This window comes from Asterias rubens, chromosome 3 (assembly GCF_902459465.1).
Source record: "Asterias rubens chromosome 3, eAstRub1.3, whole genome shotgun sequence".
Taxonomy (NCBI): Eukaryota; Metazoa; Echinodermata; class Asteroidea; order Forcipulatida; family Asteriidae; genus Asterias; species Asterias rubens.
This window is the reverse complement of record NC_047064.1, coordinates 1,345,690-1,365,489: the sequence shown is the minus strand read 5'-3', so window position 1 is coordinate 1,365,489 and position 19,800 is coordinate 1,345,690. Positions and strand designations below refer to the sequence as shown.

Genomic DNA, 19,800 nt, shown 5'->3' with positions numbered 1-19,800 from the left:
ACTGGAAGCACAAACGGAAAAACACAAAGTGATTGTGAGAAGTATACCTAGATATCAAAAATGTGAGTGAAAAACTGCTAATTGAGGAATTAATTATGCAGGGAACATGAGAAAGAAATGGCAAAAAGCAACAGATGGCATGTTACACGAAAGGCGGTTTGAAAAAGTATAAAACGTTGGCTAGATTTTGAGTGACCTTTGTGCCTATGGAACTACCCCTCTGGTCTCAGGGAGGGCAGGGGTGAAACGAGGCACGAACGGCTAGCTGCAATGGAAATAAAAAAAAGTGAAAGAAACACACAACTGGGGTTTAGATTGTGCTCTTATTTCACTGACACAAGGCCTACACAGTCGTAGGTTTATTACCAAAACCTGCAAGACCCACAGCCTTTGTCTTAATAATCACAAATAACTATTCACTATATTCTACAAATGTTCATGCCAATGTTGATGACAAACATACAGTGGAATTACCAGCATTAACCCAAAGATAAATCATCTATAAAGCTACATAGATTATCTTAAGTTTGTTGCTTTGGGTTATTATTAATATTACAAAGTTACGTCCCGTGACAAGTTGGTAAAATTTTCAAACTAAAAATATTTAAACTACGCCGAGTGATTGTACTAAACTTATCACTTTGTGTTGACATTACTGTTAGTATGTTACCCTGCTCATGATGTCATTGTCCACAGTCCGGAATCCTCCACACTCAGAGAAATGAATCCCAGAGAATTCAGTTGCTTCATTTTCAACATTTGTTCGTCAACATGACCCTAATCATTAAATCTTACCTTCATGGTACTTTCATGTACTCTCATTAATTGGTTGTTCAGCTGTCTAGCTCAACCAATTAGGTAAGTTCTAATGAATGTGCCTCAAGTGAGCACTTGACCATAAGGGCATGCACCTGTGTACATGCTGGACCTTTTACGCTATAGTAACGTTTTCTCGAGATTCAATTTCAATACATGAAGATGGCAATGCGCCCTCTCTTGGCAGGATAAGAAGCAAAGTGTTTGCTCCTTAACATCCATCTTCTTCACAAGATTGCTCCCAAGATTAACTATCTTACATTATGGCGACCTAGAAGAACACTTGTACACTACCAGCTCTGATGGTCTACAACACACTCGCAAATCCTCAAACCATATTTTTCAGGTTTCAGTGATTTCAGGGTTTTAGGAGGTTGGTCTCGGGTATGGCATTGTCTACATTAACATCTCTCTTTCATTATTTGGTAGCATGCATAACAGACAATACATACAGAGGAGGAAATAAACATGCATGCAAAAACAAGAATCACAAAGTCCCAAGCATCTATTAATACCATTGGAAAGAATTCTCAATAAAAACACAAATGAAATCAAACAAATAGATTTGAAATTATAAAAATGCCAAATGAAATAAACTACATGTTATTTAACTTAAAACAGAACAAAAAGTAACTAAACAATAAAAAAATTGCAACTTGTACCAAATATTTCTTAAATTACTTGAATGACAAAATGGTGAAGATATGCAGACAATAACATTAATAATGCGGGAAAAGCAATGCACATGTGTCACATGAAATTCATGCTTTTATCAGACAGAAACATAGATGCACAACCCTGGCCGTGAATAATGTCCTTTTTGCCGCAAACCCAGAAAAACAGTCGGTAAAAATCTCAACACCAAAAAATAATTCATTGACAAAAATTGATTACGACTGACTGTGCTCGATTATATGCTATGCCAAAAAAATTAAAAGAACTTAACAACAAAATGTGTTTGGTGTACCGTTTCTGACGTCACAAAGTTCACCTGACATTTACTACCATCAAAAAAACAGCTGATAACATTTAAAAAATAACCTTCTTAATCATAGTTGCATATGAGTAAGTATTTTAACAGTGCAATGTGATAGATAATGCAAGAAATTACTTCGTTGTGGTAATGATGCTGAGATATTGTTTTAAATATTATCTTATAATTTTTCAAACACATTTCCGCAATGAAATATAAAATGTGTAAGGCTATAAATAACAGCTATGACAGTATGACATGTGCACATTCATGTAGGCTACATTCATGTACATGTACATCATGTTGTTTACAATTACTGGAAAACAACTTAAAATTCAGATAACATGTACAATGTTCATTTGTACATGAACAGCATGTATTGTCAGTCACCATCCCATCCCCTCACTCTCATCCCCAAGCCTTGTGAATGTTGTTAAAAGAAAACTAGATGCACCCCTGGAATAGCTTTCAAACCAACATTATAAGATCAGTCAGAACAACATCATATAGGCCCTTATGTGTGAAGCATAGATTTCCCTTTGTTCTTTTATACACTTTACATTGTTCACTTGTATATACTGCATCTGTACATGTATGCATGTCATGCCAGTCATGAACCCACCCCCTCACTCCTCCCTCCTCCATGCTCTCATCCCAAAGCCTTATGAAACAAAATTTTTTTTAAAGACTATGCACCCCTTGAAATGGTTTCTAAACCAACAATCTTGCTCTATGCTCAGTAGTACCATGGTAGTTATAGTACAACGTGTAATCATACATCAGATTTGGTTTATGCCATACTGTAGTTTCCTAATAAAGTCTTATAAGTTCTATACACAACCAGCCATAGGCAAATCACCTACATGTGGAAGTGTGTATATAAAGTGCATTCCACACTCAGGGATTAATCATGTCTGCTTCATACAGACATCTTATATCATATGATATACCAGCATATCATTTCTGGGTTTAATATCAGGGACTGGTCTAGTAATTAGAGAAATCATTAGCAGGTGATGAGTGTAGGTAGTCTGGACATCATTGGTTCAACTACCCTTGGATGATGGTCCCTAATAAACCTAGGAGTTATCAAAACCATGCATCACTTTCAGTTCCTCATGACATTTTGCAGACTGTTTAAACTATCAAAGTTTAACCCACATTAATGGAGACTAATTTGTAAGCTGACCAAAAATAAAGAGGATGTGTTTACATGCTAAAAATGGTGCATGATTTTCACTATTTTCTCAAAAATCGGAGTAAGCCCAAAATTTTCACTGGTTTGTTATTTCATGTATAGATACAGTACCAAGAACACACAAACATGAATACTGTCCGTATTTTGTTCAGCTCCACCAATCCCGTATAACACTATTAAATGGATTTACACAGGGTACATTTTAAAGTTGTACACAGCCCTACCCTATCAATGACAGTATTATACTCTTTGTATGACTATAAAAAAATGGACAACTTTGAACAGCCACTTTAAAAACACTTGACACTATTGGTAATTGTCAAAGACTAGTCTTCTCTCTTGGTGTATCTCAATATACATAAAATAACAAACCTGTGAAGATTTCAGCTCAATTGGTCGTCGAAGTAGCGAGATAATAATGGAAGAAAAAACAGCCTTGTCACACGAAGTTGTGTGCGTTGAGATGGTTGATTTTGAGACCTCAAATTCTAAATCTGAGGTCTCTAAATCAAATTCGTGGAAAATCACTTCTTTCTCGAAAACGATGTCACTTCAGAGGGAGCCTTTTCTCACAATATTTTATACCATCAATCTCTCCCCATTAATCGTCACCAAGTAAGGTTTTATGCTAATAATTATTTTGAGTAATTACCAATAGTGTCCACTGCCTTTAACTAATTGCGAACTTAAGCTCTTATAGTCTTAACTACACGAATACTATTGGAATTCAAAATTGGATTGGAAGTCCTAAGTCCATTCTTATAAACCTCTCTCAACCCTGGGAATTTATTCTGAAATTGCTTAGTTATGAATAAATTATCAGAAAACTAACTCAAACGAAAAATTATCAAGCCTGTGAATTAGAGGTATTAAACCCTTTATGGCTTCCTAACGAGGATCATAATTAATTCACTTCAAGACTTAAATGCCTCCAAACAATGACTCTGATGATTGTTGTGGTCAAGCAAGACTTTTTTCTTTTTAAAATTTTAATGATGGAAATATGAGGATAAAATACTTCCCAACAAGGACACTTACATTTTTTAGTTAATTTGTAAGGATGCTTTGCAAATTGGGATATGGTCTACTGACCACGTCTTGCAAAAAGTAAATAAATGAAAAGATTGTGATCAATTTTTGACTGATTGGTTAATATTTTTGAAATATTTTTAGCACGATTAAAATGCAGCCTTTACAATGAATTGTAAAGTGAATAAGGACATTAGAGGCATTGCTTTATGACATTATAAGCTGAAACAGACAGGCCTGATACATCATGGAGGCAACGAAGGTGATTGCCTCCAAGCCCTGCGGTCATTGCCTTGGTGCCTTTAAATGCTCGACCGTAGAAGTTACAATTTCCTCATAGGATACCCCTTTACAGAGGAGAAAATGCCTTGGTGTCCTTGCCCTTTCAAAAACCAAGCATACAGGTATAAACTGACCTCAGTACCCTCAAGGACCTCAAGAAAATGTCAATTTGTATTGGAAATTTGCAAAGGGCACCACAGCAAAAACCCATGGCACCACTGCAATTGCTGTGGATGCCCTGGGTGATTTTGAGGCCTGAAAAAAAAATATCATAGGTATCTCTACGTACATTATGTATGAATGATTGGAAGGCCCATCAAGGTTTTTTGTCAAAGTGGATTGCACTTTATTTATGTCGTACCTAACCTAACTACTCTTCCAAAGTTGTCCTGGCTGGAAAAGCATGCATGTAGCCACAGCGATGCTCACACGACTTATTACTATGTGTAGCAGACTAAACTAATGTTGACTTAGTTGAACTGAATATTTACATATGAATAAGTCCATAACAATGTTGAACACTCTCAAACAAACCCTTGGGCATGGTTTTATTTGAAATGTTAAGTAGAGGTATTGATTCTCCTTTTGTCAGCATGTCCGCCTAAGTTTAATCATTAATATTTGGACAAATTGAAGTTGCAAAGAGTGATAGAAATGTTTGTGTGTGGGTTTTTTTGTGTTTGCTACGTACAAGCAACTCCAAGGTACAAGACTTAGTCTTAAAAAAACCTGCAGTAAATGTACATCATGTTCACTTATCCATGCTATATGAATTGTGCACATGAACTAACAGGCACAACTGGTTCAATGATAAATATTGATAAATTTGTTATTTTGATTTTTCACTCAAGGTTATAATGAGGCTCAACTGTTACAAGACAAAATTTATGAAGGTTTTTGTTTTTCAACGAAGCAAGGACATTAGTCTGACTCTTTCCTCCTTGGAAAAGTTAATCTAGTTTATCCACTCTTTCTTATTTATTTTTAAATGAAATGAAATAGTGGTTTTTATACATTGGTCTTACTTGACATTCCGCTTCATGTAAATTTGGTTTGCCCACGCATGCGGTTAAAAAATACTGTGAATTCAGGTTTAATGGAATCAAACTGGCAGCTAGTCTGGTCTTCCACATTTATTCCACCAGGAAAACTTCCTCCATGGTTTTCCATACATGTACTATACATGTACACCATCAGTGTATAAATGTGTAATCCAAACTGTCCTTCTAGGACAATACAAGAATACCATACTAGTAATAGTATTAGTTAAGCTTGCTGGGTTTTCCTGTGTAGTGTTGCAGCTTAAAGGCTAACATGTAATTCATTGTGTTCAGCCTGGTGTAGGGCAAAATGCTAGCCAGTGTGTGTAAGTGGATCCTTTAATTGATTATTGATTCAGAATCTTTTATATGAAGTGTCTGACTGCATAATGGATTCTGCTTGCTAATAATATCATCAATCATACCCTATGCATTGCGTATACCAAAGAGCAAGGAATACATCCATGAACATGTACACGTAGATGATGATGATTGAAGAATCTATTTACAAAGACCCTGCAAATAATGTCATCGGCTACATGCTAAATTGGGAGTCAAAATTACTGAGCGCATTTAATGCCTGCCTGCATCATGCCTGCAGTTCCTGCAGAAACATGTCGGACAAGTGTTGTGTACCACAGTGCACCACCTACTTCGTTGTTATAGCTTGTGATTTTTTGATCCCTTGAAATGGCAGACCCAGCGTCTGTGAGGGGTCCATAAACATAAAGGGCATAAGTATCAAGTAAATGCCTTCATAATGTTATTGACTGTTTAATTACCAGTTCTTTTGCATGAGTCTATGATTAGCGTAACCAAATGAAACTCAACATGAAGTTACATAGGAAAATAAAATCATGCTTTAATTCCTAATAGAATACTATTTCAAAATTAAGAAACGTGACAATATTTATATACCATGCATTACATCAACTATGTATTCAATGTACATGTAACAGGCCTTGAATTCTTGAAGGGGTACAGCAATTTCCCTCTGGTAAGGGAGGGAGAATTTAGATTAGTAATAGAACTTCGCAAAGGGCACCTAAGCGAAAGCACAGTGCACGTTGAATATTCAGAGTCATGCCAATTTGTGACATAAATGTCCTATTGAATCACTCAATAGCAAAGATAGCCCAGTTAGAATCAAAATCAACTCCAATCTACCGCGATTGAATGCACCTGCTACACCAACATTAAAGCCATTGGACACTTTCGGTAAACAGTATTGTCCAAGTCCCACACTTCTGTATCACAACTTATACATAAAATAACAAACCTGTGAAAATTTAGACTCAAACGGTCATCGGAGTCGGGAGAAAATAACGGGAAAACCCACTCTTGTTTCCGCACGTTCCAACGTGTCATGACATGTGTTTAAAATAAATCCGCAATTCTCGCTATCGAGAATTGATATTGTTTTAATGTTTTCTCAAAAAGTAAAGCATTTCATGGAATAATATTTCAGGAGAAGTCTTTCACCATTACCGATGTAATACATCGTACAGAGCTGCTTGAGCATAACCACAACAAATTTATGCTTGCAAGAAAAAGATTACCAGCCAAAATATCATGCCACAGGCACCGTTTCCGACTGGTTAAAATATTTTAAAAGCAAAATCTTCTGCCTAGTCCATGAATTTGTGCTCACATCGAGATCAGACTTTTTGAAACAAGACTTTCTTGGCTGTTTGGAGTCAGTGCTATAGCTACCCATACCATCCAACGGAAAAGATTTCATAAAATAAGAGATTACATAATTATTTCATGAGCACGATGCATTGAGTAGGTTTTAAAATTCACACCCAAAAAAAACATCATTTTTTTGTTCTTGTAATTTGATGACACTAAACCAAATGAAAAAGTTGCCTGAAAAAAGAGCGCCAAACACCCAGTCGACATGAAATGCACATTGCAATGTGCTAATCATCATGCATACTAAATTCCTTTTTACAATTGATAAGATTTCAAGTGGGGATAAGAATGTTGACGGAGAGACGAGATCCATTAAACCGAAATCAAATTAAACTCAAGACTCGGGTCACATGTGGAATGCAAGTTCTATTCGATTACGCAAATGTCTAATTCAATTACTTTAAATTGATTCCCATGTATTAATTGAGAGAGTCCTTGCATGTAGCTCTTAGCGTCATGTCGGACATTTTGTGCATGAGGTAAATAGCTTTATACATGTAGGCAGTGCTCAGCAGGTTTGGTTGATTATGCTTTTGTTTATTCTATAAGAGTGATACTGTGCTCTTCTGACTAGCATGTATCCCTATTGGGAAAAGAAACCAATCAGGATACAATCATATAGTCATATCCCGATGGGGATAGTTTTGAGAGAAGAAGATTCTTTAGAATCAGGATACAATCATATCCCAATGGGGATAGTTTTGAGAGAAGAAGATTCTTTAGAATCAGGATACAATCATATCCCAATGGGGATAGTTTTGAGAGAAGAAGACTCTAATCAGGGTACATTCAAACCCCCATGGAGATAGTTTTGAGAGATTCAAAGGTTACTGTGTTATTTAAATTACACCTCACTGTGTAATAACTTTAACTTTTAAAAATGATGTTCAAAAAATATCTTTAAATTCTGTTGATTTTTAAGACAAATGAGATAAAGCTTCTCTTAGTGCTTGTTCAAATAAAAAAAGTGTTTTCCAATTTTTGATATGGTCTTGTAAGAAGGAAATTTATGGCCCAGTAGAAAGATTTGAGCTACATGTACAAAGACAAGCCAATCAGTCTTTTGGATTTCTCACTCAAATTTGAGCCCTGGTAGAAATGTAAAGGACACAGTTTCTAGTTGTATCAAATAATCTTATCCAAGGTCACAGATGGTTATCATGGGTCTGTATTATTATCAGTTATCCCAGCAGTTATGAACCAGATCAATGCACAGAGATTAATTGGAAGCATAGATCTTCATTCAACATCAGTCTAGTTTAATTGGCATTGTAGAATCTTAAGACACATCACCTGCGTTGGTATTCTCCCAAGACATGGCCTTTACTTATATCAATGATTGGAACGGCAGCAGGGTTCCTGAAATCTAATAAGACTAGATCTGGGACATTGATAGACTCAGGTCACCCAGTAGTAGTCATGAATGTATATTACAACGTTCCTATGGCTCTCTGTACAATAAATGTGACTTAAGTCATTTTGATTTCTAGCACACTGTGAGTTCAACAAGAACAGGCAAATCTCAACATGATTCCGACCTCGGTCGACTAGAGAGAGAGATTCAACTATTTTATATCCCTAAATAAAAATTCAGAATAAACAATCATCTACAGCTTCAGAATGTGTTTTAAGAACTGCAGTTTGCATGTGAACAGATTGTTTTCAGTCACAGTAGTACTAAGTTAAGGTCAAGACATTATGCACCTGACCGAGTACAAGTTCAGGGAAAATGTTTAGGGATCAGAAGGCTGTATCTGAATATGTGGCTTTGGCTACTTCAAAAAAGTAGGAATATTTTATTGATTACACAGGCTGACCTACTTATTCACAAGGGGAAGGCTTTTTAATAGACTTTTCAGGCTATTGAATTGCATTTTTCTGATTTTTTTCATGGGCAAAAAATATCAGAAAATCAAATTGTAGTAGGAAAAACATCATGTCTAGGTATAAGGTAATAAAACAAATACATAGTTTACCATGAAATTTTCATCTAACAATGTCAAAATCATCTCCCCTGAACAATGTTGAAATAGAGTATTGTTGCTCTGATGTACATATATACAAGTATGGCATTGCATATTACATTTTTACAAGGTAACATTTGTTCAGCCTTTTTTCCTTCTTCCAGACAATGTTGTTTACAACTTCTCGTATAGCATTCTTCTCTAATGATTTTAAAAGGGTTGGATATTTTACTGTCAGTGATTATATTTCTTTGGTGATCATTGTTTCTCTTCACCTGTTACTCTTATCATCAAAGTTAAATTACCTTTGTCTGGCATTAGAATGTATAAATAACAGTTGTTGCACTTTACTTTATAGAATATCTGTTCAACTAATCCATATGTCACTCTTAATTAATTGATATCTTAAAGTAAGGTCAACTTAGGGACAGCTTTTCTTCTTGATTACATTTTTTGCATCTTGGAAAATTCATCACAGTGAGCAATTGAACACTGATGAAAATTCAACCGTTATACTGCTCATTTTGTTGGGTTTTTAACACATGGAAGTAAACAATTTGCAAAACATCAATCTTTTTTTCTTTTGTTTAAAAAAAGGGTTGTTGATTTTTGAAAAAATCACTTCAAATCGGACAATCTTGCAAGACCTTGTCGTCACTACTATGAAAACACTCCTTAACTTGAGCACTCATTCTCACAAATTGGTGCAGCAAAGACACGAGTGGACCCTCAGGAGTCCGAGAAAGTTGACAACGTTAGTTTACCCAAAAGCTCAAGCAACTTAGTGACTGAATCGTTATTGTTTGTTCCCATCCAGTTTCCATCTTTAACTTGTATCAAGAAGCTTCAGCGACTGGATTGATAATTGGTTCTCTTCACCTGTCAGCAAGTCATTCGAGACTCATTCGAGAAGGATAGCGTGTATGCGCTAATTGCACCTGAGGGCCTTGGACTATGTTTCACCAGTAGCTTAGTAGTTCAACCAAAATGTCATCAAACAGCAAATTGCTTGGCTCCAAATCCCAATGCTTTTAAACATGTCTATACAATGGTTAGATTTATTTCAACAGATTTAAAAAGCAGTGTAACATATTTATCCTAGGTACAGATACATGACATGTACACGTGTAACCCGAATTGGTATCATAAATTTGATGGAAAAAATTCCATCAGATATTTTTCTGGAAGTAACTTTGATGCCTTGACAATATTTGCCAACGTACAAGCAGGACTATTTTTTTCACTGTGCAAAACAGACTAATTTCCAACCAAGCCTCAGATTGAGATTACATTCATTTCAACAGGACAAGACTTACTTAGCTTGAGACTGACAAAGCAAGTAGAACAGTAAGTAGAAATAATTTACTCAATATTTTTGGAACGTTTTCCAGGTTAAATAAAAAGTCCTTTTCATTCAGGTTTAAATAAAAAGTCCTTGGTTTAGACGTGCAATAGAATTTGTTCCAACCCTATGGAAATCAAGATGAACCTGACCTACTTGTAGATTATCACAAGGTAAGATCCAATTTGCCTTGACGAGTAACAAAGTGTTATGTCTCAACTGAACACCTGAGCACCAGTATCAATTGGCCCAACTGGCTAGTTGTGTTTTTATTTACAAAGCTGCATGTAAAAATAAATAAGTCTGTGCTAAATACAGTGTACAATGAGGTTAATCATTGTGTGAGTACAATGCATGGCCAGACCAGTAATAATTGTCTCATAGTGGTCCGACTGGCAAAGTTTTTTTTATAAAGCTACATTGTACTTATGTACACATGTAAAAAATGAATACACAGACTATTTATAATGGCATTAAATTCAAGTCAAGTATGAGTGAAAATGATGAGGATTGAGGAGGGACATTAAAGGTTCTTCACAGTATTGGTGAGGATAAAAAACACCATTAAGTAATTTTTTGTCTGATTAAGCCCAAATTTTATGACTGACACATAAAGTATGAACACTGTCTGTGATTTGTTTGTCAGCTGCACCAATCCTGCAGTGTACTTTTATTCAAGACATTGACTATGCCAAACAATTGAGGTCTAACAAACTAACTGGTGCCATTGGCTTGAGTCTGATGAGTTATGGGGAAATCCTGCTGTACATTTATTATGACTAAACCCAAATCACTGGTTTAAGACACGGCCTACACGAATAAATCTGTATGTACAATGAGGTAAATCATAGTACGTGTGCATGCAGTGTTTGTTAAGCACCAACATTGTACATGTGTACACGTAGCAGATAGATTGACATTAAAAGGCCTGATGGATGCGTTGTGAAAAGGCAATGGCACCAAGGCGTTTTCTTCTTGGTAACTAGAGGGCATCTCTCTATGAGCAAATTCTTAATTTGTTTCGGAACATCTCAAAGGGCATCAAGACAGTGACCAGAGGCATGGAGGTGATTGCCTCCATTGCCTCTCAAAGCAAAATCATCAATAATTGTATAATCAATAACAGCTTATTGAAAATGTTGTCTACTTTTTACAAAATACCCGACAAACAAATTGCTGTCTGCATCAACCATGGGTTGGGCTGTAAAATAACACCCTCAAAGATAAAACCTGATACCTCGATAAAGAGGTTTCAGATACCCTGAATAATCTCCATTCTCAGGAAAAGAAAGAACTTGTTCTCCATCATTCTAGTTGGAGTATGTTATGAAAAGGTATTTGTGATAAATCTAGGGCAATCCAGTGAAATGTGAACCCTGATCCTTCTCAATGATCAATATTTTGGTTTATTTATAAACTTTAGTTCCCACCTTTACAATTTGTTATTCTATTTATACAACTGGGGAGTATCAAGTGTATTTGTCTTACAAGTGTATTTGTCTTACAAGTGTATTTGTCTTACAGAAAAGGTGCGCTATCGCTTTAGTCAAGTCAAAACACGCTGTAAATATAGACTCAGCAGCTCTTAAGGTAAATTCCCACTTTCACTTTTAGAAAGATATTTGTTTTTAAAAACATTCCACCGTGTGGGAAGCTACAACCATGTTTATTGGTTGAGAGGTGATCACATGATTGATTGTATTTGTACACCCTTATTTTACCCTTAGTCTTGTTCCCACTACTCTCTTATCATGGAGGTAGCTCATGCTCTTATTCAGTTTGTGGAGAGTCTATTTTATAAAATGTGTTAAAATTATTGGTGTGCAAACCAGTAAATACATGTTATTGTTGTTATTATATTTCTGGTATTGAAACCAAGGATGCCTCATAAGTGAACTTAATCACTGTAGCTCGCAAGCCTCAGGAATCCTGTAAACATGATGCTCGCTACTATGAGAACCAGAAACAGTTGGATGAACCCCTGAAGTTTAACTGAACTGTTAGTTGTTATACTAAATGAAACAAATTGAACAATGTATATTATTTAATCAATAATATTGAAGAATTTCTATTTGTTTCCTCTACTCCTGTTTTAGAATTTATGTTTAACTTTCATGTTTGAATTCTTTAATTTACAAAATGTTAAAAACTGTCAAGTTATCAACATAATACTTATAAAGTATCGATTCCTAAAATCACTCCTACAAATCTATAAATTATAGAAACTATACAAAAGTCCTGCTACTGTAACCACACAAACTTGGGTATGGTACAATAATCTATGATTAGTATATCATCAACATCCCAGCAAAGATCTACCCATGCGCTAATTTTATCATTTTACAAAAGCAAAGATAAGTTTAATTCATCTTTTTAAACCAGCCAATGCATTCTCACTACACTCAATAAACTCTAGCAAACAAAACACAGAACGGGAATCGATTTATAAAATCAACCACTTTGGCATACCAAGTGAGAACAAAGAACAATGGTGTCATTTATTATTAACAAAAACATGAAACACAAAACCAAATGCAGAAGAGTTTAGGAAGATATATAATACCTTGTGAGGAGCGTCCAAGACCCTGGCCAGCTTTCCATCCCTGCTTACAGAGAAGACGATACCCTACATTGTCCTGGAGAATGGCAAGAAAGGTCAGAATGTAAATTAATTATATTACAAAAGAAACAATTACATCAATATGGTTTATCAAATCGCCCTATTACACTCTGAGGATGAGGCAGCCACGGATGCAAGTTTGTGCCCCAAAAATATTATGATGATGAAAACAATCAAATGTTCACTTATTGGTATTTTTGTACTCCCTTGTTTATGTTTTACCTCAATAAAAGGCAATTTAACTGATGTTGTTCTTTTCGTTTCTCTTTTTTCTCTTTTCTTTTTTGAAGTATGATTTCAAGTGAAGTATGAACCTTTGGCAGTGTGCAAAATAAAAGGCAACTGTACATACGTGTAGTAAACTTGTGCATCACACCATGGAATTCCTTCCTCAATGGTACAACCATGGTTAAATCTCCCAAAAGAGATTCACACATGGTTGTACTCTGCAAGTTTACAACATAGAGTTACTCTTCTAGTATGACTTTATTTCATATGGATTTTTTTTCAAACTGTTTTTCTTTTAGATATTTCAAAGGCCTCCAGAGACAAACTAAAATGCAACATAGCTCTCGTGCATGCTTTATCAACACTCACTGAGCATCTGTTTGATCCTGTTGAAAAGTACAGACAGGTGGGGTTAATCTCTCTTAATCAGGGTTACTCCTCTAAGCCTTTTGAGTGGAACAGGATTATCCTCAATGGGTCAATAGAGGATGATCAAGTTGCATCCAGGTTCAATAACTCCAGTCAAGCAACACTGCACTCTACATGTATCTTAAATGCCATCACTGGAGAAATGACCCAGCACCCTCCCGGACACCCAAGCCCAGTCCAGCTGCTTTTCTTCTCACACAAACTTAACAAGAAAGGCATGTATGCTTCACTTTTGAAAGGGCAAGGGCACCATGGCATTTTCTCCTCAGTAAAGGGCACCCTATGAGGTAATTTTAAATTTCTACTGGAGCTTTTCAAGGGTACCAGGGCAATGACCAGGGAGCATGGAGGCAATCACCTTCGCTGCCTCCGTGAAGTACTTGGCCTGTAAATAATAAAACCTTTGCAAAGAGATGGAGGTAGGAATACCTCAATGCAAAGACCAAGTCCCTGCTCTCTTCAATTGAATTCATGAACACCAAACAAATCCAGGGTATTGGTAGGGAAAGCTTTATTATATCCTCCAACTGGCCTTGTTCTTTGTTGGGACTTGGCTTTATGGCTGGCCCTTTATTCAATATTGTTATAGCCCTTTCTCTTGTAATTGTGTTATGGGGTCAAGGCAAGAAGAGTTGAACTGAATTGTTACTGGTAGTGAAATTAAAGCTAAAATTAAAAAGCAAGTTATTTTTTATAGGTAATATTTAATTTTCTTTATGTGTGAACCTGATACATTAAATAATTAAGCGAATCAAATTTTCATATCATTTTATTTCTTTTCAATTTGACGCTTTAGTGCATGTTCTGATTTGGGGGTTGAAATAACATACCATGAAAATGACTAATAAACAGCTACTGCACAATTTCCAAATGAGTATGACATCATGATTAGGGTCTGTTAAATATGACTTTGATCTATAGCACCTTTGTATATCAAATATCAAGTTTTAATAAATCACTTGATATTTATTAATAGGTATTTGAAATAAAAAGTGGCATCCCCTAAGGAGATCCCTCTCTTGTTTCCTAGGTTGTCTTGTATCTTAAACTTGGGTGTGATCCCTGGCTATACAGCAGTAACATCTTGACTGGCTTCTGACTGGTGCCCCAAACAAAGATACCGACAATAAGAAGACTGCCAACATTAGGGCTAGGTAGCTCAGTTGGAAGAGTACAGGTATTTTAATCCAGAGGTTTGGTTCAAACCCCACTTTAATAAATTTGTCTTTGTTCAACCCAAAATTAAATAAATTTAACCTAGTTTCCCTTGTGATTTATAAATTGAGATTTGAAATATGACTGACCCCAAACAAAGATAATAGGAAGTTTTTGTTTTGACGAGTGATGGTTCTGCGACAGTGAGTAGTTTTCAGCCAAACGTCAATTTCAGCACAGCGCGGATTAATCCAAAGTACTAAACATTGTAGAAATTGAGGGACGACCATCTTCAAAGCCGACACATGCGCAGATGTCGCCAAATGTCATCATTACCGTGGCAGAACCATTCATCATCGAAAACGAAAACTCCCTACTGACAAAATAGGGGACCACCAACATTAGGTCTAAATAGCTCAGTTGGTGAAGTTCAGCATTAAATGTCTGACCAGAGACTCGCTGTGATAAGAAGACACAGCCCCCTTACACTGCTCTCATCATCCACTAATCATCAGATAGAATCTTGGGCATTTCAAGAAATAAATAAATGATGACTTTGTAAAATTTATCAGGATTTATACTTCCTGTGAATGAGAAGCGAATTTTGTAGTCACGATATCGCAATGAAAAATAGTTGAACTGTGTTTAACTACTGCAAAACACTCGCTGCGAAAACATCCATGTGACATTAAAGTTCGCATAATTTGCATTTGCAGGAAGTATTGACCGGGCTTTAGCCATCTTTGTTTGTGATTGTCTACTCACCTCTGGTATATGGACATCCACAGAAGCCCTCTGGATGTCACCAACGCCATCTTCATATCCATCACAATCCAGATCCTGCCATAAATAAACGCAGAAAATAAATGATGTGTTCAATAACAAAAGCAGTGTCTACACAACAGTGTACTATAAATTAAGATTCTCAGTAAAAGATTCTGTATGTGAGCATCACTTTATCTCCCTTGACTTCATTTATAACAAATTATATCATTGCCTGTCCAGAAGAGTTGACAAATATACAGAGAAGCGGACTAAGTAATGGGGAAAAACACAAACAATTTTAGATCTATGGTGGTCTTGACTGCGCTTCTCCCTCATTTATTGTTGCTACATTCCATTTTTAGTTCTTTGGCTATGACTATTCTGAGATTATCAGCGCGAATTCTGTCCGGATCTTTATTTAAAAAAGGAAAATTCAAGCTCAAACTTCACTGCGCAAATTCTAATTTGAACTTTCCTTTTTAAGGTATTTGAGCAACCAAATCCCCAACAAGAGGAATATTTAAAAAGGGGAAATTATTTTGACATTTGCATTTAAATTAAAAACATCAATCAAATAAATCTCTTTTTTAAATTTAATTTTAATTTATAAATAATCAAAAGTGGTGGCCAGATCAATTCAATAAGGTTTATCGCCAATAGCAAAATATCAAAAGTGGGCACTGTTGAACCTACACAAAGGTATAGGCGTTGCGTGCGCGAGTCGTAGAAACTGCATAGAAACAGCCCCATATTCCTTCCCTACACGCAATGCGGTTCTGAATCGCGATAAACCTTATGGATGCAGAATTATTTCCAAGTTCCGGACTAAATAAAAGTAAAACTAAAAGGAATATACGTGAACAAAGCTTCAGCTTCCTCCATCAGGTAAAATATAGGTAAATGTTTGGAGGGTAAAGTTGTTATAACACTGTTCACAATCTGGACTCCGTTGGCGTTGTGTTGTATGCAATGCAACGGGGTTCAACTGGGTTTCGTTCAACTTGCGCTAGACTTGCGTACATACCCCATCTCACGCACATCATCATGTTGTTTGTTTTCTGTAAAATGAACACACCACCACACGGTGTTTGAGACCCAATTAAACACATTTGTAGAGCAAAAGGTGCTAAAATAACTTACCCCAAAGTCTCTTTGCTCATTATACCGGGCGAAGATACCGGCCATTTTCACAAAGTACGATTTCAGCTCATTTTGACGTAGAAACTATGTTATCGGAAGGAAAGCTCAACGTAAAATCTTGTAAATCGATGACCGGTATCAGGCTGGTTCACGGCGGCAGCGCATTACTTCACGTTGGAAGTAGCCCTCCTATTTGCCGGATACCATTTTGACACCAACTAATTTCGTCGCAAGAGGTCGCCCTAGTTCATATCGAGACGGGACGTGTGTCCCTGCCATGCCATTTGAACTGCCCTTCAATAAAATAATCTTCTTCTGAAACACTCTCCTTCAGCCAACGAATTAATTTCACATATTAGAATTAGAAAGTTTATTGTCCGCATCATAAATATTATACAGAAATTGAGGACAGAATCTCAGGCAGGCAGATTTCCACGGGACACCTGCCCAATTCAGTTTATTAATCAATTATTAATTAACAATAGAGTCAATTTTACACCCCAGCCCATACATAAACATACGTTTTTTTTCAGCAGTCAGGACCGTGTTTGCTGGCTAACTTCAGTCAGTTCTGCCATAGTTTAATGAAAGATGGACACGGAAACTTTGGCATGAACATTCATTTTAAAACACTCTTGGGAAATAAAATGCCAGAGCGGATCAAAAGCTTGTGAAAAACAAACAATTAACTAATGGGCTGCCCAACGGCTCTTTACTTTACTAAAATTTCCATGGGGGTTTGACAAGATTTTCTTTTAACATTTCTCAAAAGACCAAGTTGTAAAAAAAAAAAAAAAGTCTTAGGAAAACTGGTGCTCGTATTTTGTAAAGCACATAATTTATTAGGTGAAATGTTTGTCATTTTCTTTGGTCACACTCTAAAACAAAGCTTGCTGAATAAAACAAAATATGATTGTTTTAGATCAAGTCAAAGAACTGGAAAAAAGTGTAAAAAGTTATCAACATGTCCAAAATATAGTAGGACATAAATCTTATTCTTAAAAATTTAATACATATCTTTTGTGTCACAGGTAACTTCATTTATCAATCAGGCAGCAAGGCGACCTATAAAAGTAACTAAAAGACCACAAAAAAAAAATAAATAAAATTGGGAGCACAACAAAATGTTTGCGCTGATGGCAAAGCATTTATTTTTCTTAAATGTTATGAGTAATTGTTAGATTAAATTTCCATGCGTCTAATGTTACGAATCATACAGCTCAACAAATCTCTTTTACATACATTTTTATATACACATACAAAAGTAACATCAACTACACTTAATCTGTACCAATTATGTCAGCATGTGCACAACATTATTGAGTTAAAAGACACTTGACACTATTGGTAATTGTCAAAGACCAGTCTTCTCACCTAGTGTATCTCAACATATGCATAAAATAACATACCTGTGACAGTTTTAGCTCAATTGGTCGTCAAAGTTGCAAGATAATAGTGAAAGAAAAAACAACCTTGTCACACAAGGTTATTGTGCTTTCAGATGCTTGATTTTGAGACCTCGAAATCAAATTTGTGGAAAATTACTTCTTTCTCAAAAACTATGTCACTTCAGAGGGAGCTGTTTCTCACAATGTTTTGTACTATCAACCTTTCCTCATTACTTGTTACCATAAGGCTTTATGCTAATAATTATTTTGAGTAATTACCAATAGTGTCCAGTGCCTTTAAAGGCAGTGGACACTATTGGTAATTGTCAAAGACTAGCCTTCACAGTTGGTGTATCTCAACATATGCATAAAATAACAAACCTGTGAAAATTTGAGCTCAATCGGTCATCGAACTTGCGAGATAATAATGAAAGAAAAAAAACACCCTTGTCACACGAAGTTGTGTGCGTTTAGATGGTTGATTTCGAGACCTCAAGTTCTAGACTTGAGGTCTTGAAATCAAATTCGTGGAAAATTACTTCTTTCTCAAAAACTATGTCATTTCAGAGGGAGCTGTTTCTCACAATGTTTAATACTATCAAGGCTTTATGCTAATAATTATTTTGAGTAATTACCAATAGTGTCCAGTGCCTTTAATAGTAAGTGCAGATACTGGTCTTTAAAAATGTTATCCATGCGCTTTAATCACAAGAAATAGATGTTTTTATGCTACATACAAACTGAAATCTCTTCAGTGTCTTCTCTCTTCTCATTTAGCTCTAGTAAAAGCTTTGAGAACACTATATCCAAATCCAAAATGGACAGGCTGAGAACAAGAGATCCACACTATGTAAGGATATATACGGTATATATTGTTTACAGCATTAAAGAATATGATTTTCATTAAAGCCATTGGACACTTTCTGGACAGAAAAAAACATTAAAAGTTCACAGATTTACAAATAACTTACAGGGTTTACAGAAGGTAATGGTGAAAGACTTCTCTTGAAATATTATTCCATGAAATGGTTTACTTTTTGAGAAAATATTAAAACAATTAGCAATTCTCAATATCGAGAATCACAGATTTATTTTAAACACATATATCATGACACGGGGAAACATGCGGAAACAAGGGTGGGTTTTCCCGTTATTTTCACCCGACTCCGATGACCGATTGAGCCTAAATTTTCACAGGTTTGTTATTTTATATATAAGTTGTGATACACAAAGTGTGGGCCTTGGACAATACTGTTTACCGAAAGTGTCCAATGGCTTTTAGTGTACAGCAAGTGACTGGAACACAGAGCTGTGAGCTTACATGAGTGCTCTTGTGGGGTATTTTTGGTACCAATACCACAAAAGGGAACTCTTTGTTCAAGTAGGACCCCACAAGAGCGTTCTTTAGAAAGGGAATAATGGAACAATAGCGGAACACCACAAACTGGATTTGGGGGCTTCCAAATCATGCAGCAAAGTTACATGCCCTGCCATTTCTCAAGGAACTTCTTGTACTAGAGTCATACTTTGATTTTCATGGTTAATATGTCTCGGATAAACTATATAATTAACTTTCAGGCTTGGAGAAAAGACTCTGCTAGAAATGAAATTTGAGGCCATTACTTATTTTTGGCATTAACTTTATAAAAAGTTATACTTTTTGACATGGTGGATGATGCATGGATTAACTTTACAATAACTTTTGCAGTTAATAAATGGGTCTCATAATTGAAGAA

The 19,800-nt window shown here is 35.8% G+C and overlaps 1 protein-coding gene across 9 annotated transcripts in view; it reads right to left on the bottom strand.

The window, feature by feature from the left end:
• Positions 1 to 16,799, bottom strand: part of LOC117287949 (G patch domain-containing protein 8-like) — a 42,228-nt gene extending 25,429 nt beyond the window's left edge. For 7 of the 9 annotated variants that reach the window (XM_033768604.1, XM_033768599.1, XM_033768600.1 and 4 more), the window contains exons 1-2: positions 12,903 to 12,975; positions 197 to 265 (exon numbers count right to left, since the gene is read on the bottom strand). Coding sequence is in view for 1 of the 9 variants with exons in the window: in XM_033768598.1 (XP_033624489.1) it covers positions 12,903 to 12,975; positions 15,537 to 15,611; positions 16,677 to 16,721 (193 nt within the window). In the remaining 8 variants the exon portion in view is untranslated. Of the gene's footprint in view, positions 1 to 196; positions 266 to 12,902; positions 12,978 to 15,536; positions 15,612 to 16,676 lie in introns of those variants that run through there. The other 2 variants (XM_033768598.1, XM_033768602.1) reach the window with 2 other exon arrangements.
• Positions 16,800 to 19,800: the final 3,001 nt, after the last annotated feature.